General features: G+C 48.8%; 1 protein-coding gene across 1 annotated transcript in view; it reads right to left on the reverse strand.

The window, feature by feature from the left end:
• Positions 1 to 13,861, reverse strand: part of LOC107108310 (MAP7 domain-containing protein 1-like) — a 69,233-nt gene extending 55,372 nt beyond the window's left edge. The window contains exons 1-3 of the mRNA XM_015408728.1: positions 13,633 to 13,861; positions 9,093 to 9,533; positions 783 to 851 (exon numbers count right to left, since the gene is read on the reverse strand). Coding sequence (XP_015264214.1) covers positions 783 to 851; positions 9,093 to 9,533; positions 13,633 to 13,861 — 739 coding nt within the window. The remainder of the gene's footprint in view (positions 1 to 782; positions 852 to 9,092; positions 9,534 to 13,632) is intronic.
• Between the last annotated feature and the right edge of the window lie 7,159 nt (positions 13,862 to 21,020).

Consider the following 21,020-nt stretch of genomic DNA (forward strand, 5'->3'; position numbering starts at 1 on the left):
CGAAATAGTCCGTCCAACTCCTGAGAGACCAAGATGGTGTGAATGAACTGTTTTGAGGAAGGGGGGGGGCTTTGGGAAGAGGTGTACTCATTAATCAACACACCCCTCCTACAAAATATAGTGCAATTAAAAGATTATTTCCATTTTTCGAAAAGTATTCATCTTTTCTCACAAGCAAAACTGTGGGCTATTTTTTTGAGTCATACATTAATTAAAAATTTTGGTAAAATGTCAGTGAGCGTGGTGTCATACATAATTAATTCCTCCAGTCACCCATTCTGGGCTCAAGATATGTTGGCAGCAGCGGATGAGAGAGCGACAGAAAAGCCAAGTAGCAGTTTCCCAGCACCAAAAAAATAATTAGAAAACCATTAAGAATTAAAAATTTTCTGCCCTTCAACGGTATCCAAAATCTGCTGCTTAAGGTACTCAATTAAAATAGGCCAGGGTTGGTGCAGGTGATCAGAAAACAGGCCCCTTAACAGCACCACCTTCAGGCCCAGCAAGGAAATGCAGGCAGAAGACAGGTAATGCCTTTGCTCATCAATGTCAACCTTCTTCATGATTCTTTGTGTGGGATATGGTCTTGAAAGGACTCTTCAAAGGAGCAGAGACTGCTGAAAAGGATGGACAAGTATGGGGTACTGCATCAGCATTAGTATCCATGAGCCTGAAACTTCAATCATGCTACTAGGCTAAACCACCTCAGCTCTGTTTGCCAGCACTCTGCCCCCCCCCCCCCCCTTTGTGGAGACCCAAAGATACACGGGCTTGATCCTTACCTAGATGCTTGGCTCTCTCTTCCCGCCGCTCACAGGCCAACTTGTGCCGGGCTTGAGCCTTCTGGGTATCTGTAACAGAGAAAAAAGTTTTTTTTAAAAGCCAGCGTGTTATAGTCAGATAGGGATCTGGGAAGCCTGGGTTCAAATCCCCACTCTGCCAAGGAAGCTTGCTGGGTGACCTTGGGCCAGTCACCTATTCTCAGCCTAACATACCTCACAAGGTTGTTGGGAGGATAAAGTGGAGGAGAGGAGAATGATGTACACCACTTTGTGTCCCCATGATGAGAAAAGCAGAGTATAAATTAAGTAAGTAAATGTGTGTTTACCACTGCTCAATGTCTGTCAGTCCTTCTTTGCTTTTTTGCGACTGATTTCAAGATCGCTGGGTTTGGATACTGGTGGATTACACCCTAAACTAAATGAGGGTTTGTTTGGTTTAGGACTTTTAATGAAGGAGAAAGATATAAAGAAGAAACAGTAAGGGGAAAGAGGTGGGAAGAGAGAGGAGAAAAACCAGAAAGAGGGAAGGGGGGGGGATGCCCAAGGTTAAACATAAACAGTCTCCTGTCCAGTGTTCCCTCTAAGTTGAGTTAGTGTGAGCTAGCTCACAGTTTTTGTTAGATTGCCGCTAACAAGGAGTCAGAGAGTGATTTCAGCAAGTGAATCAGCTTTACTGAAGTAACGAACAAGCGCTTGTAAGCATTCATAACCAGAACATTTTAACATTGGGAGCCGGGCTCCTTTTAAACATTCCCGGGCTAACATAGCCACGCCTAATTACAATAATCAACCAATGAGGTTGTTTGGATAAAGACCAATGAGAGTCTTTCCCTCGCAGGGAATAGGTACAGTTCTGATTGGTCGCTGCAACAGAGCAACCAATAGGAAGTCCGTTCGGAGGAGCCGTAGCTTGGCTTGAAGCTTAACATGGGAGGTCAATGAGGCGATTCATGTAAGCATTTCCAATACATTACAGTTTTTTACCCTCCGGCTCACACATTTTTATCTTAGCTCAGGAAGGATGGCTCCAGAGCAAACGAATTGATGCAGCAGCCAAATCACTCGCTCACAACTTTAATGCCAGTAGCTCACAAAGTAGAATTTTTGCTCACAAGACTCCACAGCTTAGAAGGAGCATTGCTCCTGTCATAAGGCTACTGGCAGGTCCATCATCTGAAATGTATCTGACAAAGACAACTTGGACGCCTGAAAGTTCATACCCCCAAAATCTTGTTCTCTAAGGTGTTCCTGGACTGGAATCTAGCTGTTCTACCACAGATCAACACGTCCACCCTCTGAAACAGTCTGAAATGTAGAGGACTTTGATTCTCAGCCATGGAGTATCCTCACTTCCTCTCCCTCAGCAAATTAGCAGATGCCTTGGGAATTTATGCCACAGACCATATGGCAGATGAGGTGACTGCCTCATCCTGTTCCGCACAACTCCAATCTGGTCTTTGTAGCACATCAGGGAAAAGGTCCTAGGGCAACCATTGCTCAGACATGCCAGTTTTTTATGGGTTGGCAATATATTATTCAGGGAAAGAAGCAAATATTCAATTCTCCCCACCCGCCATACAGTCTGAAATGGTATGGGGGAGGGGGGGAGAAGGGAGTATTTACCCTAATGGCCAAGGGGAACTTGCAAGCCCTTATAAATAAAAGCTGAATGGTGGTGGCACTTCTCTAGAACATTCCACACGCTCCAAAATCAGTTTGCTCTCTGATCTGTCATTCAGAGGGTCTCCCTATCCACTGGCTGCTTTGCCTGCATCCTGCCTCCAACATTCTAAACATTTTGCTAATCCTCTCCCCCCCATAGCCAGTCAGAACACAGAGGTTATTTGCATATGCAGCCTCATTGGCCTCTGCCTCAGAACACAGAGGTCGTTTGCATATGCGACTTGATTGGCTTTTGCCTCTAACATTCTAAACAGTTTGCTGTTCTGAGGTAAAATGTGTCCAATCTCCAAGTGAGGGCCGGAGATCACTCAGAATTACAACTGCTTTCCAGATGGCAGAGATCAGTTCCCCTGGAGAAAATGGTGGGCTCTGTATCCTTATATGCTGCTGAGGTGGCCCCCATATGACAGCCAATGTGACGTAGCAGTCAGAGCTTCAGAGCATGGGAGAGGCTGCAGGTGTGTGGGGGGTGGAAAGCTGAAGAGTGAGGGGGAAATAAGGGTAGGTTGATGATTGGCTGGGAAGGAGATAGGGTTGCGAACTCTAGGTGGGAAATTCCTAGAGATGTGAGGGATGGAGCCTGGAGAGGGTGAGATTTCAGGAGGCGTGGGACCTCGGACAGGCACAAAGCCATAGACTCCACCCTCCAAACCAACTATTCCCTTCTGGGGAACCATCGTTGCCAATCTCCAGGTGAGGGTTGGAGATCACTCAAAATTACAACTGTTCTTTAGGTAGTAGAGATCAGTTTCTCTGGAGAAAATGGTAGACTCAGTGTCATTATATCCTGCTGAGGTCGCCACAGCAAATCGACACTGAGTGTCCAAGGCCTGGGCACCCACCCAGAGCCTCTTTCTAGAGGCCGTTGTATTTATTTCCACAATGGGCCTTTTTCCTAGTCAAACATAAAGACCTAAGATACAAACATAAAGACCTAAGATACTAGCTAGTGGTTACATGTTATACTTTTATTTTTTTCCACTTTGCCTGCAGAGAGTAGATTAGAGATGGTTCACTCACACAAGGAGATCTATACTTATTCTAAATCCTTGCCCCCTTTCTCCTATTCCTTTTCTTTGCACCAAAACAAACTACTTGTCCCCCCCCCACACACACACACTTGGAATAAACATGCTGCATTTGTCTTTTGTTGGTGTACAGTCTGTTCCCCCCGCCCAGTAGAATATTGGTGCTGGAACAACACCCAATTCAGTTTACTCTTTCTGTACTGGGTGGCAGCTGTTCCCACACTCTGGGGAGTAGTGCCCAGTTCTCTTCATCCTGATGTGAAGGAAGGGCTACTCCGTCAGGTCCCTACACTAGGAGGGAAGGATGGTGTTGTTCAGAAGATCAGAGCTCCAAACTGTTCTTGATCCAGCAGACTAGTCAGTAAGCCCGTCAACCTTCAGTCTGAGTTTCACAGTGATTGAAAAGAAAGGGGGAATCCCCCTTCAACAATCAGTTTGGTTGCCTCCAAGCCAGCCCTTTTTAATTAGACTAACTCATTAGTCTGTTCCTGTTCCTAATTTAATGCTGTTTTTATAATGGAAGCTGGCAAACCTTATTCATGTAGGAGAGGTCCATCAATAGTTATTAGGCATGGTGAGTAAAGGGAACCTCCATAGCCAGAGGCAGTCAACCTCTGATTACCAGTGCTAGGAGGCAGCATCAGGGGAAGGCTTTGGCCTGTTTCCCAGGGGTCATTTGGGGCTGGAGCGCGCCGGAGTACCGCTCCAGCAGCTCAGGAGCTGGCACAAATGGCAGTGGCAGCAAGCCCCATCCCCAGCTCCCTGAACCAAAGCGCTGTAGACCGGGGGAGGCCTGAGGAGGCCCGTCGCCGGCCTCCCGGGGACCACGCTGGAGCACTGTGGCCCAGGGGAGGCCTGAACAGGCCCATCGCCGGCTTCCCAGGGCCCGTGCTGGAGCGCTGTGGCCCAGGGGAAGCCTGAGGAGGCCCATCATCGGCCTTCCAGGGCCCACGCTGGAGCGCTGCGGCCCAGGGGAGGCCTGAACAGGCCCATCGCCGGCTTCCCAGGGCCCGTGCTGGAGCGCTGTGGCCCAGGGGAAGCCTGAGGAGGCCCATCATCGGCCTTCCAGGGCCCACGCTGGAGCGCTGCGGCCCAGGGGAGGCCTGAGGAGGCCCGTGGCTGGCCTCCCTGGGCCCGCACCGGAGTTCTGCGGCCTGGGGAAGGCCTTGAACATGGTAAGTGAGGGATCCAAGTGAGGGATCCACGGGGGTGGGGGCTTAGTGGGGCGTGGGAGAGCCTTCCTCCCTCTCCCCATCTCTTTGCCCTCTTTCTTTCCCTCCTTTCCTTTTCTCTGTAAAGGTATAGATAGGGGCTCTGGGGCAAGTGATGCTCTGTCTTCTTGGTACTTGGGGGGGGGGCAACAGTGGGAGGGCTTCTAATCAGAGGGCTTCTAATGTCCTGGCCCCACTGGTGGACCTCCTGATGGCACTGGTATTTCTGGCCACTGTGTGATACAGAGTGTTGGACTGGATGGGCCCTGGCCTGATCCAACATTGGCGTCTCTTATGTTCTTATGTTCTTTCCCTCCTTTTGTTCTCTCCTTTTCCTCTTTCCCTCATTTCTTCCCTTCTCTTTCTTTCCCTCTCTCTTTTTATCCCCTCTTTCCTTCCTTCTTTCCTTCTCTTTCTTTCCCTCTTTCCTTCTCTCTTTCCTTCTCTGTACTCTCTCTCTCTTTCCTTCCCTCTTGCCTTACCCCCCCTTTTGCGTCCCCTTCTGACATCACTTCCGGTGATGTCAGGGGGTGTGGCATATGCTAATGAGATATTATGCTAATAGCCTAGTAGCTCATTAGAATACCTTATGCTAATGAGCTCCTGCCGCTCTTTTTCTACGAAATGACCCCTGCTGTTTCCTATTTGTTGACCCTCCAGGGCAAGTGTTTGGCCAATGTGTAAAACAGGATGCTGGACTAGATAGACCACTGGTCTCATCCAGTGGGCTCTTATGTTCCTATCCTATGGCCTTTTTTAATTTAAAAAGCTGATGGACAGCCCCTCCTCCACACCTGCATTAGGACTCAGAGCCAGAACAAGCAAGGTCAAACATGGTGGGCAATGGAGAGAGCATGGGAGGACCAAAGTAGAATGTGATAGGCTATGAACAGAACTGCCCCACTCCATGAAAGTGGGAAGGGGGTTACTAATCAGCCAAGAATAATAAGCAGCAGCATTCAAAATGTGCAAAAGTCTCTAGCATTGCATACCTGCTATTTGCTCCCTGGGAAAACTTACATGAATTGATGGACTACATACACTCCCCCACCCATGACCTAAACAACATCTCCATGGGGCCATTTCGAATTGGGAAAATGGTATGGGAGGCCCCTCTCCCTGTGCACCATGGTTGCAACTGAACCTGGCCCCTGCATGCCTGGGAGTTTATTTATTTATTTATTTATTTCACTTTTTTCCCACCCTCCCCGCCAGGCAGGCTCAGGGCGGCTTCCAAAGACTGACAAGCAGTATACATTCACAATAATTGTTCCATGCAGGGTTGCTAACTCCACACCGGGAAATTCTTAGCTATTTGGGGGTGGAGTGTGCTCAGCAAGGCTGTGATGCCATAGAGTCCACCCGCTGAAGTGGCCATTTTCTCCAGGGGACCAATCTTGTCATCTGAAGATCAGTTGTCATTCCGGGAGATCCCCAGGCCCCACCAGGAGGCTGGTAACCCTAGTTCCAAGCACGAAACTCCCTGAGCACTTCTGGTTGATAGAACAAAGCCACATGAATACACAAAGCTGACATACTGGATCAGACCACTGGTCCATCTAGGGCTGCCAACTTCCAGGTGGGGCCTGAAGATCTCCCACTATTACAACTGATCTCCAGACAAAAGAGATCAGTTCCCCTAGAGAAAGTGGACTCTGTGGCATTGTATACTGCTGAGGTCCCTCCCCTCCCCAACCCCCCCAGGCTCCACCCCCTCCCCCAAATCTATTCCGCAACTCGGAGTTGGCAACCGTACGACTTGGGCACGACTGCAGGGAGGGCATAACCTGTTGGAAGCCTTGGCCAGGGACCAGAGGGCTATGGGTTTCTCTTTTACTTAAAATACAAATATGCTTAAAACTCTTGTGACATTTTGTTTATTTAACGGTCTGATAACTGACACCTCCCAAACCTCCACCCCCCAAAAGATACCTGCCTAAAATGGAAAGGTGGGGGGAATAGTAGGGTTGGGCAATGCAATTTTAAAAAATCAAGAAAAGGCACAAGGATCACAGCAGAAACTAAAAATATAAACTGCTCTGAGCCTAGGAAAATAAAATGGCTGGGCATTGCAAGCTCCCCCACCCCCTCCCCCACCCCGGTCTACTCAGTGGCAGTGGCTCTCCAGTATAATGTCCCCCTTTCGCTGTGGGTTCCCAGGTTAGAGTACTCACTCAGGCACCTGTTCTCAGGTCCATTCAGTAGAGACAAGCCGGCTCAAAACATCAACTCTGTATTTGCAAGGAGACAACTCCAACAAGCAGCAGCTTCAGCTATACAAACACTGAAAAGTGAAACTTCTTGAGCTCCACTGCACTGAAATACATTGCAACACAGACAAAGTTGCAAAGAAAATGCAGAACAGATTTCCCATTACGGTCTCTGGGTCCAGATAGACTATTCTGGGTCTGGAATGACAGCCACCAGAGTGAAATGACAGTCCCTGGGAGTAGCAGAAGTGTTCTGGGATTGGAATGAGGGCCTCCAGAGTGGAATTCCATTCCCAGAATGTTGCTGCTACTCCCAGGGGCTGTCATCCCACTCTGCGCCCTGTCATTCCAGTCTCAGAACACAGATTCTATTGCTGGAAACAATCCCAGAGTAGTCTATCTGGGTGCAGAGACCTTAATGGAAAAATCCTTTCCGTATTTTCTTTGTAACTTTGCAAGCCCAGAAGAGCTTCCTGCCCAAGCAGGCAAAGAGAAGAAGAAGGGAGCTAGGAACTTCAACAGCATCAAGCTTCAAAGGGGGGGGGGGGATGAGGGGGAAAGAAAGAGCTGCGGGCCTGATAGCCATGGGCAGGCCGTTTCTGGCCTGTGGACCTTAAGTTTGACACTCCTGGTCTACTCAGACTAGCAGTGACTTTCCAGCATCTCAGGCTGAGGTCTTTCACATCACTCACTACCTGATTTTTTTAACTGGAGATGTGAGGGATTGAACCTGGGGCCTTCTGCCCCAGCACCAGCCCCAGACATGCTGGGATGAGACAAAGACTTTGGAAAGTACAATTAGGCCCCAAGCACAACCCCCCCCCCCCCCCAATATTTACAAATAATGGTAACTCAATAGAGAGTGTAGTTTTACAGGTCAGACAAATCAATACTGACTGGCTGACAACCTGAATGCTAAGATACTCAGTCCAGGTTGGGCGATGCAAACAGAAGTGGACTAGATTCAGTGGCTAGACTCTCCAGGGGCTGGAAGCAACCCTAACCATTTCCCCCAAACCATGCCTTTTCGTTTTCTCCTGCATAAGAGAGTTTTCCTTTGCTGCTTTGGGGAAAGCAAAAACATTGCAGTTGAAGACAGCTTCTTCCACCCTGAACTTTGGAAAGACAGCCCTTTATCGGTGGGTACAGATGATCACTCTTTAAATAAAAGATGGTGAGCCCACCGAACCGGTTCTCCCACCAGAAAGACAAAGAGCCCTGACCTCACACAAGGCATTTGCAATTGGCCTTTGATCAGTTTCGAGAGTTTGGGGCATCCCAGGGCTCTTTTTGTAGAAAAAGCCCAGCAGGAACTTATTAGCATAATAGGTCACACCCAACAGCAGAAACTCATTAACCTATTAGGCCACACCCCTAACAGCACAGCTCATTAGCCTATTAGGCCACACCCCCATGTTACCAGAAGTGTGGTCATCCAGCCACAGCCACCTTTTGCTTCTTATTCTGTTTACCTTGTTTGTTGTCAAAACGTTTTTGACAAAACCAATAAAAACATTATTTTTTTAAAAAAAAGTTTCCAAGTCCTAAGGCGTGAGAAAGGCATACAGAGGATGCAGGCATATGAAAATCAAACAAGGATCAGCAAAGAACCTCACGTGAAAGCCCCCCATGCCCCTTAATGGAAAAACCATTCCACATTTTCTTTGCAACTTTTTTTGTGCTGCAATGTATTTCAGTGGAGCCCATGCAAGACAATTGGCATTCCCGGCTCCCATTATCTCTAACAGGCCTCCAGATATCTCCTATTGTTCTCCAATGAGCAATCCGGTCATTCCTTTTACACACTCCAGTTAATTGTCCCTTTGAAACTGTACCACACCATTTTAAGTAACAGCAAAATGAAGACCATGAACATGTACAGAGTGCACCTTTCTTGCCAATGTTCTCTCTGGGTTGTGTCTTCTCACCTTGACACAGAGAGTACTCCATCTTTCTGTGTTATACCTCTGAGGATGCCAGTCACAGCTGCTGGCGAAATGTCAGGTCCTATAATGCCAAGACCACAACCATAGAGCCCGGAAAATCTACAACAACTGATGAACTCCGGCTGTGAAAGCCTTCGACAGCATAATGACAAACTGCGTAACAGTAACATGGACAACCAATATGCCACCTTTGCTCCCATATAGATCCTAGAAACACCAACCCCAAAAGTACCTTGTTTAGTCCGTGGGCTGGAAGATCCCGTACCAGAGGAAGGCAGGTCATTCTTGGATGGTCTTTGAGCACTTTCTGGGAGGCTTGTTTCTTCTGTGGAGGGTGTGGCCTGGGCACCTGTTGGTGGGGGATGATGACTTTTGGGGGTCAAGACAGCAGGAAGTGCTGGGGCAGGCTGGCAGCCAGCCTGGTCAGCTTGAGGGGGAGGCCTGGATTCAGCCGGGGACACTGCAGTAGTATCAGGGCCCATGTGCCCATTCTGGGTGGGCAGCGTTGCTCCCGCAGGAACAGCCACAGAGGGAGAAGGGATGGGCGCTGGTGTGGCAGGAGTGGGAGACTGGTCACCCCGGCAACATCCATTATCGCCAACTGTGGCAGGCGAAGGGCGAGTCCGTTCACTTCCGAGAGGCTGTGTTATGTTGTGGAGGATCTCGTTTGGGGCTGCAATGCAGAAAGAAACAAGAACAATTAGCATGCCCACCCTCCACTCAGCAGTATGCAGCAGTCTCCCCAGAAAGGACCCCCTCCCAATCCCAAGCCCCACCTTCAAGCTGAGATGTCAACTAGCGCAAAAACTGTCTGCTGAGACATTGCATCTCCCCAAGAGGGACCCAAGACATCTCCCCAAGAGGGACCCAAAGCAGTTTACAACATCATTCTCCCTTTCTCCATTTTATCCTCACAACAAACACCTTGTAACTTAGGTTAGGCTGAGAGCGCTCAACAGGCCCAAGGTCACATATAGGGCTGCCAAGTGGGGGCGGGTAAACCCCCGCTTTGGAGGCCTGATTTCCGCCACCGCGGAATCGGGCCCCGGGAGGAACTCCGCCCCGTAAGTGCAGCGTGGCTGCGTCACCAGAGGTGACGCAACCACGTCGATCATGTTGGGGGCGTGGCCCCGATCTTCGGAGGGAAAACTCTATGGATGATCGGGGCCACGCCCCTAATGTGATCGACGCCGCGCGTCACTTCGGGGACGTGCTGGCGGCGTGCATCGGAGGAGAGCTCCCGGAGCCAGGCGACGCTCCCCCCCCACACACCGGTAAGGATATTCGACTTGGCAACCCTAGTCACATAAGGCTTTTCCACAAGAGTTGCTTTGTTGGTTGTGGTCCCATACTGCTTTGGTTATCCCCCTGATCTCCACAAGTTTTTGTGACTTTCGTTTTCACTTCGGGGGGGGGGGGTGTCTCCCCCCCATTTTTTCCCCATTTCTTTTGATACCACTTTTATCTTGATTTTTTCCTGGAAGCCAATTTTGAGTTGCCCTTTTCATTGTGCATAATGCTTCTCTCCGTTTTCTTTGTCCCATCCATTCCCATGCACTTCCAGCCCACTTTTTGATGACTGGACTGTCATCACTGGCAAACTACTCCTTCTCTTCCTCCCCTGCCCCAAAGACAAGGGTTTTTATTATTTTTTTGAAGGCACTGAAATATTGATAAATTTAGCAGGGTCTCTGAATTCCCGGGTTCATTTTTTTAAAAGTAAAACTCTAGCCCCTTCCCTCGTGGATATATGCCTTTTTCTCAGTGAGGGAAAAGACTGGAGACTGACTTCTTTAAAATTGAAAGCTGAGAATTCAGAGACATGCTAAACCGGTCACTACAATGTTACATCAATATTTTAGTGTCTTTTTTAAAAATGCAGCCATGATATAAATATATCAATATAAGCATGTACAAAAAATAAAAGGGGGAGGGGATGCTGTGATACCACCAATGACACCGGCCCCCTCCCCTGAAAATCCTGATTAAAGGCAGATGCAGAAGAAAATAAACTGACTGCATAACTGTGAAAATGCAAAGGAAGGGCAGATGTATGGAAGATCTACATCCAAACTGTTTCCATTGCTTGTGGATCAACTGCCAAGAAAATCAGGAATAAGTCGAGCAAAGTGAAGATTCGAACCTCAGTCTCCCACATTAACCACTATAAACTACACTGGAACACACTATGGGTGTTCAGCAGCCCTGCTGAGTAATCTGCCAGCTGAGCACAGAGAATAGGGTTACCAAGTACCTACTGCAAATCGGCGGGGGACACATGCTTTCCCGCCGGAACATTCCTGCCTGTAACACACCCGCGTCACACTATGCCATCGCCCAGACGTGACGTCAGCACGCTGGGCACATAGCTGGGTGATGCTCTGGCAATGAAGCTGAAAACTCAATGGTACCATCGAGTTTTCAGCCCCATTGCTAGAGCGTCGCCCAGCTATGTGCCTACGTCACGTCTGGGCGACAGCATAGTGCAGCGTGTGTGTTTTCCCCGCGGGAATGTTCCCACCAAGAACTATGTCCCCCCCCCCGCCAATTCGCGGTAGGTACTTGGTAACCCTAACAGAGAACTGTTCTCCCACAGGCATGAACCAGTATTTTAGTATATACTTTACTCCATTTAACCCCGCCTTTCTCCCCAATGAGGACTCAAAGCAGTTTACATCCTCTTCCTCTTCCAATTTATCCTCACAACAACCCTGTGAGGTAGGTTAGACTGAGAGCACGCAACTGGCCGACGGTCACCCAGCAAGATTCTGCGGCAGAGCAGGCATTCAAACCTGGGTCTCCCAGATCCTAATCTGACGTTACAACAACTACGCCACGCCAGCTGTAATGAGGGACAGGCCTGCCAACTTTCGTCTCCACCCTCGCTGGGCTCCTGATTTTGCTATACCACAGGCCAAAGTTCTCCTCCTGAGCTTGTGAGGTTCTTTGCTTTCACAAGAGTGTCCCAGGAGCTGGCAGCAGAGTTTTACTTCCAAAGACTAAACAGAGAAGGGAGGCTTCAAACAAAGCTGCACGACCTCCTTTCCTTACCCACCAGAAGGATACATGAAGGCATTTTGGACCCAGGATCATTCCGTCATTCCTCCTCCATTATGCAACCCACTCCATCTCTCCTTCCTCCAACACACACGCCCTGCTTCGTCACAACCATACTTCACAGACAACAGCTTATCTAATGCAACAAGAATGTCCAGTGTGGGAGTCCTGGAAACACCACCTACAAATATCTTGCCCCACCTCAGACTGAGGGCGGGCAGGAGACTCCTTCCTAGTTTCCTGAAGGAAGCCGGACAGCAAGGCAGAGCAGGGCGGGGGAGATGACTTGAGAACAGGGCAGGAACAGCGGAATGGGAAGGGTTGCCTCCTGAAAATAAATCCAAATGACCCAATTGTGGATGACAGAGGTAGGGCCTGAAATCACCACCCAGACCAGCCCCTTCTGCCAGCAGCTGCCTAACATAAAATGGTTTCTGAGCAGGGTTGCCAACTCTGGGTTTGGAAATTCCTGGAGATTCAGGGGGTGGAGCCTAGAGAGGGTAGCGTTTAGGGAGGGGGAGGGACCCTCAGGGGTATATAAGCATGCAGTCCACCCTCCAATGCAGCCATTTTCTCAAGGGGAACTGCTCTCTGTCATCTGAAGCTAAGTTGTGATTCTGGAAGATCTCCAGGCTTCACCTGGAGGTAAGATAAACGCAGAAAACACCGTGTTGAAATAATAAACACAATAGTCACATGCACTTATACCTAAATATATTTGATTTATATATACAACATCAACTCTAGTGTATTGTAAACACTTTCAAACTACAACATCACATTTCAAACACTTTCAAACTAAGTGATATAACACGAAGAGTCCAACTGTCTTCTTCCTGATGGAGGATAAATACCAATGTACAGTTATTTGCACCGAACAATGCATAACCTGCGTGTTTCGAACAAATCTTCCTCAGGCATAAATTTTCCTGGAACCACAGCTCTTGAATTTACCCATGCATAAGTTGTGGTGCCAGCAAGGGTTGTGGAGCCAGTTGCACCACTGGGCCTGCTTCGGCTGGGCTGGTATGCCTCTCACGTCCTCCCCTTGCAGCTCCTGTTGCAGGACCAACCGGATGGTGGCTGGAAGGTCCTCTAGGGCTGCCCAGGTGTCCTGCCATCATTTGGCCATCTCGCACATAAGCTCCTGCCAAACCAGCTCGATGTCAGATTCTTCTCAGAACAGCTCAACCACCCTCAGGCGCTCAGGGTCGTTGTGGAACAACCCTCGACCACTCGGCCTCCTACTGTCTTCGCCAGGCTCTTTGGGAGGAGGTCATCAACCAGTTGGGAGCATCCCATCTCATGCTCTGATCGCAGATCCTTTGGTCTCGCCCCTCGGTCCCGGGGCTTTTCTTCCTCAGTAGGTTTAGGGGGTTAAAAGACTGGTCACTCTGTTTGGGTCTCAGTCCCCGTGTCCTCGCCAACTACGCTCATCATGATTGTGGTACAATGTGTCAAAGTGAGTTGTGACACTATGGGTCACGTCCCCAGCTAATTCACTCTCCACACACACTATTGGCAGTGTAATGCTTTATTAGAGATATGATGCTGTGGGTTCAAGAGCTTTTGTTAAGACTGAAGAAATTCGCAAGAAATTACAAGATATAGGTAAAAGCATAAAATTCCACATTCATCCACGTCATACCTCTTCCGGCCAGCCCTGGAGCTTGGCTGCAGTGGCTCTGAACTCATCGGAGTACTCCTGTACAAACCAAGCTCCTTGACGCAGCCCCGGAGGCGTGTGCGAGCCTTCTCTAGCTCCAGCGGGTCCTCGAACTGGTGCCGCAGGGCCTGTATGAAGGCGTCCACATCTCGAAGCTCCGGGGCCGTGATGTTGTAAAGCCCCACAAACCAGTCGGCTGCCCGCTCCCAAAGCCGAGAGGCCACGTAATCCACACGCTGCTCATCAGAGGGGAAGGTGTGCCCCCACTCACACAGCATCTTGCGCACCTGGATCACAAAGAATGTTAGCTTCCCCGGGCTGCCATCGAAAGCAGACAGGCTGAATTACTTTTTTGCCTCTGTTTTCTCCCAGAAGAACTCAAGCGTATCTAGAGATGGTATAGGACATGACAGGACACCTGAGTGTCCAGTTGACACTGACAGGGAGGTTGTGGAGAGGCGCTTGGCTGCAGTGGACGAATACAAATCCCCTGGGCCAGATGGTGTGCACCCAAGAGTGCTCAAAGAACTTTCTAAGGACCTTGCAGAGCCTCTGTCCATCATCTTCAAGGCCTCCTGGAGGACTAGGGATGTGCCACAAGACTGGAGAAGAGCAAATGTTATCCCAATCTTTAAGAAAGGGAAGAAGGATGACCCGGGAAACTACAGGTCTGGGACTCGGGAAACAGTCTGACTTCTGTTGCTGGGAAGACATTAGAGCAGATTTTAAAGGGATTGATCTGTAAGCATCTCAAGGACCACTTAGTGATCCGGGGAAGTCAGCATGGTTTTGTCCTCAACAGATCTTGTCAGACAAACCTGGTTTCCTTCTTTGATCATGTGATGAGCTTACTGGATCGTGGGACCTCTGTTGATGTGATTTACCTGGATTTCAGTAAAGCTTTTGATAAGGTTCCCCATGACATTCTGATGGGCAAACTGGAAGACTGTGGACTCCAGTATAGGACAGTTTGGTGGATAGGGAACTGGTTACAGGACCGCACCCAAAGAGTGGTGGTCAATGGCGTTTCATCAGATTGGAGGGAGGTGTCCAGGTCCAGCGGGGTGTCGTAGGACTTGGTTTTGGGTCCAGTACTTTTCAATATTTTTATCAATGATCTGGAGGAAGGGGTAGAAGGGCTACTCATTCCCAGGGCTCTTAGCCCTGAGTACTGTGTGCAGTTCTTGAGTACTGAGTACTGTGTGCACCTTGAGTACTGTGTGCAGTTCTGGGGGCAAACTCAGTCTTGGGTTGTATTAAAAGGACCATAGCATTGAAATTGCAGGAGGTCATAGCCCCTCTGTATACTGTCTTGGTCAGGCCGCACCTGGAGTACTGTGTGCAGTTCTGGAGGCCTCACTTCAAAAAGGTTGTGGACAAAATCAAGAGGGTGCAGAAGAGAGCGACGAGGATGATCAGGGGTCTGGAGACTGAGCTTTACGAGGAAAGGCTAAGGGCCTTGGGAATGTTAGTTTGGAGAAGAGGAGATTGAGGGGGGACATGATTGCTCTCTTTAAATATTTGAAAGGTGTCATTTGGAGGAGGGCAAGGAGCTGTTCCAGTTGGCAGCAGAGGATAGGACCCGAAGCAATGGGTTTAAATTACATGCAGAAAGGTATTGGCTGGATATTAGGAAAAAACGTTTTCACAGTCAGAGTAGTTCAAAAGTGGAATCAGCTGCCTAGAGAGGTGGTTAGCTCCCCACTGACAGCTTTCAAGAAGAGGCTGGACGAAAATTTGTTAGAGATGCTTTAGGCTGGTCCTGCATTGGGCAGGGGGTTGGACTAGATGATCTGTCTGGCCCCTTTCAACTCTATGATTCTATGTAGCCTCCAGAGCGTCACAGGCCCAGTCTCACTCTCCATCAGGTCTTCGAGGGGGGGGGCTTCACCCTCGCTTTTCTCCTCCTCAGACTCTTCCAATTCTTCCTTCAGCTCCTTCACATCAGCTCAGAGACTGGCCCCTCTCCGTTGCTGGCTCGTCTTCCCACTCTTCTCGCATTTTGCCCAGGTCTGGGTTGTCATGGAAGGTGCGGGAGACATGCCGTTTCTCACAATCAGCCTTTCTCCGGGTGCTCACCAACCAGCCCAGATCATCCCAGAGATTGGGGCTGTCGTGTCTTTTGGGAAGATGGAGGAGAACGTGCTTCTTTGGCTGAGCACCAGTGGCCTTGCTGTCTTTCTTCTTCTCGAGGTCATGCGTGGGGTTCTCAGGTTCAGACTCAGTACTCGCCACTCGCCCCACCATCTCCATCACCATTCACCATTCCGTTGTAGGTTGGGGCCGGGGGGGAAGAGATTAATGGGAGTCCTAACAATCTGTCAGGTCCCCAGCTAATTCGCTCTCCACACACACTATTGGCAGTGTAATGCTTTATTAGAGATATGATACTGTGGGTTCAAAAGCTTTTGTTAGGACTGAAGAAGTTCGCAGGAAATTACAAGATATAGGTAAAAGCATAAAATTCCACATTCATCCACGTCATACCTACCCCTGGCATTACTATGGCAACACAGACAGATATATGGTGCCCTATCTAAACTAGGCTGGCAGAGAGTTACTCCAAGATCAGTCCCACGGGAACCAACTCGGGGCACATCTTCAGGAAAGTTACGACCTCTACTCCCATGCACTCCAACAACACACACACACTTCTTAGGAATTCAAAATGACAAGCGAAGGTGAAAAGAAATGGAACTTAGAGAAATAAAAAGTTAGACCTGAGCTTGACACTATGTTAGACTCCTGAACAAACTTACTCCCAACAACACTCTCTTGGTAGTGATTTGTTTGTTGAGAGATGAGAATGTGTCAAGCTAAGACTATCTGTGTCAGAACTGACCCTCTTGGCATCACTTCTGATATTATACAGAGTTCAAACAGCCCCCTTCCATATGATTAGCCCAATCACACAAACACATCCAGCCCGCCAAAATCTACTATGCACCATTAGCCCTCCTCCATCACCTGCAAGCTTGGTATCTAACAGTGTCTGGCTTCCAAGGTCAAGCATGTATTCTTTCCAGGGAAAGGAGGCCCTGCTTAACGCCGTTACCTTCTAGCAAAGCAGTCCTCACATCCACATACTCACACACTCACCCCTCCCACCAGAATGACATGAGACAATAGGCATACAGAACCCAAGAACAGCAAAAGAACAGCAGAAACCATGGCAAACGAGACCCGAGTTTCACAGCGACATCACTTCCAGGTGTTCCCTAGAAGTGACGTCATGCCACATGTAACAGCAGCATTTAAAAAAGATTTCCTCCATTGCCTGAACAAGCAGTTTTGGGAAGAGCGAGTTGCTAGCAGAAAGTCTCCTGCCACGGTTGGAGACCTGACAATCCAGCCCTGGATAAATGTGTAGTTTCAGTCACAATGTCCAAGCTGTACAAGCGTCCAATGTAACATGAGAGTTACTCAACACATGTATAAAGAAAAATCAAGTTTACATAGTATGCTGATTGCACATGTGTTCACTGTAACTTGTGAACAGGGCTACCTCCTGTTGCTTAGAATGCCCTTCCAGAAAACTTGTGAGATGCCAGCTCTATTTCTTCCTTCAAAACCTACCTCTCCATTAAGCTTTTGGCTTAACGGCTCTCGCTCCTCACCCCAAAAGAAAACAAAGCTTAAGCACACATAAATTAATTTTCTCAATCTGCCCTTCCTTTCTCCTGTTGTCTTCCTCGTGGACACCCCATAATCATCACAGGACAAGGGTTGCAAAAGCACCTTGCTGTTCAAATACAGAGACGGCCAACGAAGAGTACATATCCTCTCCCACCATAATGCCTTTGAGATTGTCCCAGCCCTTAAAATCTTTAACTTCTCCTGCTGCATCATGTAATTAGCCAGCACACGTTGCAGAGTCATCAGTATCGCTCTGTTGGGTAATGATGGATGATAGAGAAGGAAGCGGACGAGGATCTCATAGGAAGCAAAGAAGAGGAAAGACAGAGGAAGGAGTGGTGGATGGCTAGAGTTGCCAACTCTGGGTTGGAAAATACCTGGACATCGGGGGGGGGGTAGAGTTTTGGAAGGGCTTCAATGGGGTATAATGCCATAGAAGCCAACTTCCAGAGTGGCCATTTTCTCGAGGTGAACTGATATCTGTTGCCGGAGATCAGTTGTAACTAGCCTTGCCAAGTCTCCCCGGAAGGCGGTGAAACCCCCGCCCCAGAGGCCCGTTCCCCACCGGCGGTGGATCGGGCCCCAGGGGGAGCCCCACCCCGACGTGCATGTCACCCGGAAGTGACGCGACCACGCTGGGCACGCTGGGGGCGGGGCCACGGTTACCTGAGGGAAAACTCTATGGTTTTCCCTTGGATGGTCGTGGCCCCGCCCCCAGCGTGCCCGGCGTCGTCACGTCACTTCCGGCTGGTGCGCGCGCTCTCCAGACGCCAGCCGGGAGTCCCCCACTGCGGCGCAACACCCAACTTGGCAACCCTAGTTGTAACCCCAGGAGATCTCCAGCCACCACCTGGAGGTCATCAACCCTGCAGATGACAGGGAAGGTATAGGGTGGAGCCTGGCAAGGAATGGTCTGAACGAATGGTCTGACTCAGTAAAAGGCAGCTTCATGAGCTCATGTGTTTACAAGGTATGAGGAGGTTCCAGCAAGGGATGGCCTACTTTCAAATCCACACACACTCATGTATGATCCCCTTCTCCTCTGACAATCCACAAAGAGAAGGGAAATCATGTATGTGTGTGCAGATTTGAAAATATGAAGACTATTCCGCAGATTGATTACATGCTGCACTGAGAGTTTATACCACATTGTGAGGATTTTGCTGAATGGAATTTTCTGTCTACGTGAAGTATTGCTGAGTCAAAGTTTATGGCTTCTGAAGAAGAGTGGAGAGACGGGAGTTAGCAGATTACCTGCCACGATGCAAAGTCACAGGCCTATATATCCAAGGCCAGCAGTGGATTCTCCTGGAAATTCAACTGAGTTGAAATAGCGAACATTTTATACGGTCTGTTGCAATGTATGGACATTGATTCCATTTGATGAGTTTTCTTATTCACTGGACAACATTGGAATTCATTATATATTTATTATATAACTGTCATTTAATATTTGCATGAGAGGATAATATTGCCTATAGACTGTTTTGGTAGATATAGTTAGTAACAATTAATTAGATAATAACATTTCACATTATAGTTTGCAAAATTGGATACAGCATTATTGATGCTTTTGTGACATGGTGTGTCTCTCTCTATTAGTTCATTTGATACTGTGGTCCCTTTGATATCCTTTTTCTTTTTGTATGCATGCTGAGAGGAGCAGTGTATGAACACATGAAGCTGAATAAAGTGAAAACAAAAATGATAGCTCAGACATTCTCTAATGTCCTACGTTCGCCCATCAACCCTTCCAGTCCCCGAATGAAAACTGTTCCTAGTGTACAGACTTTTTCAGGTTTCCTAGAAGCAGCGTAGAGACAACAACATTTGGTAGGGCTCAGAGGGGTTTCTGTGGACCTGAAAACAATCACGGGCCAAGCCTTCAATTCTGCTTTTTTTGATCACACTCTCCATCAGTATTTTTACAGTGCACAGTGTTCAGCTGGAACATCTCTTTCAACTATTGGTGAAAGGCTAGGATACGGAGTTCTTTTCCACCAGTGGCAACCTATCGCTCGCAGTTTGTGAAAGGGATTGTTTTCCATCCATGCACACAGCACGGTTGTGTTCCTCTAACTAGGAGGAAGTTTGCAGGATCCTGCAGTTGGCAGTGCTTTTTGCTGGTCACAAGATCTCCCTTTTCTCTGGATATTTGTTCTGCACCCGTGACTCTTTCCAGTTTACGGAGGGGGAAGGGTGGGAGAAAGAGGAGAACTGCAAAGGGGAAAGATATGAGCTGTTATTCCGAAACACAGGCACACACAACAGACAGAGGCCAAATGAGCAAGATGGAAAAGGCATAAGGGTAGGGGGGGGAGAAACCCAGAGAGGGAGGAAAAAGGAATCACTTGATGGAAAACTTCAGAGAAGTCACAGGAACGGTGAATGACTGAAATGGGCAGCGTGGGAGGGCAGGGTAGATTTGGGAGGACTTCCAATATGCTAACAAATATTGTGAGTGACTGTCAGGCTTCCCAGTCAAGACACTCAACAATGTTCCTTCAGAAGTTTCAGTTTATTGAGAGCCTAGTACTCAGGACACCATGAACACTTGTGTCAGGAATGGCGGGCTAATGATTTGAACCTTTAGACATACCCCCTTCATACATGACCCCCTGATACAGTAAAGTACCTGAAGATGCGGGCAAAAAGCAATGGTTACATTCCCAGCGGGAAGCTAGGAGCAGGCAGAGTAAAACCTTCAAGGACACTGTACAGATAACAGTGCACAGATGAGTGGAGAAGGGGGAAAGGGAGGAGGGAGACAAGGAGAGCAACCCACACATTCCATACCATGGCAGCCTTAGCTGACATCCTGCCCCCCCCCAGGGCTCTCCTCCACCCGGTTTCCCAGGGAACCGTGCATGAAAGTCACGGAGGAGCTGTGGAGCATGAACGTCGGAAGCCTCCACCTACTCCCGATGCTCTGGCCCAAAGTCTACCCATTCAATGAGATAATACAGTCAGCCCTGTTTCCTCTTCGAATCCAAGATTTGAGAGACTTCAAAATGCTGCTCGCCATGGGGGGCGGCCGGGGACATTGTGCCCGCCAGACGTTGGGCCCCGGATCCCTTTTTAAAAGGCTGTGATGAAAAACAGGATGCACATGTTTCAGACTTTTGGGGAGAGCTAATTCAACAGTTACATCATTAATTTTCCAAACCACTGTAAAAGGCCCCACATATTTCCATCCTGGTTTTCGGCTGGGTTGCAGGCCTTTAATGTTCTTAGTAGAGACATAGACAGAGTCCCCCAGAGGCAACGCCCATCCCAAAGTACGTTTCTTATCGGCTTGCACTTTGTATGCAGCTTTCGCCTTGTCAAGAGTCTTCCCCACAAGGGGCCAGGCATTACGTATGTCCTCGCACCAGTCCCCTAACTCCCCTAGGGAGTTAGATTTGCCCTGGAAATGACATAGAATGAATCTGAACTTAGAAAAGAAATCTGCCCAACAAAGTTGCTTGGCGTTCAGGTTCTGCAGAGTGCGTAGCACCTCCAGGTTCTTATGATCCGTTCAGACCTCGAAAGGTACCCTGGTGCCCTCCAGCCAATGTCTCCATGTTGCTAACGCCAGCTTAATAGCCCCCGCCTCTTTATCCCACACAATTACGCTCAGTGGCGCTAAACTTGTGGGACACATAACCGAGGGGGTGCAGCTTTCCATCTCATCCCTCTTGCAAAATAGCCCCTCCCACGGCCACATATGATGCATCGACTTGCACAGTGAACTTTTTGTTTTCGTCCGGATGGGCCAGCACGGGCTCGGAGGTGAACAGAGATTTAAGGCGATCGAAAGCC

This window comes from Gekko japonicus, unplaced genomic scaffold, assembly GCF_001447785.1.
Source record: "Gekko japonicus isolate JY-2015 unplaced genomic scaffold, Gekko_japonicus_V1.1 scaffold2470, whole genome shotgun sequence".
NCBI classification, from domain to species: domain Eukaryota; kingdom Metazoa; phylum Chordata; class Lepidosauria; order Squamata; family Gekkonidae; genus Gekko; species Gekko japonicus.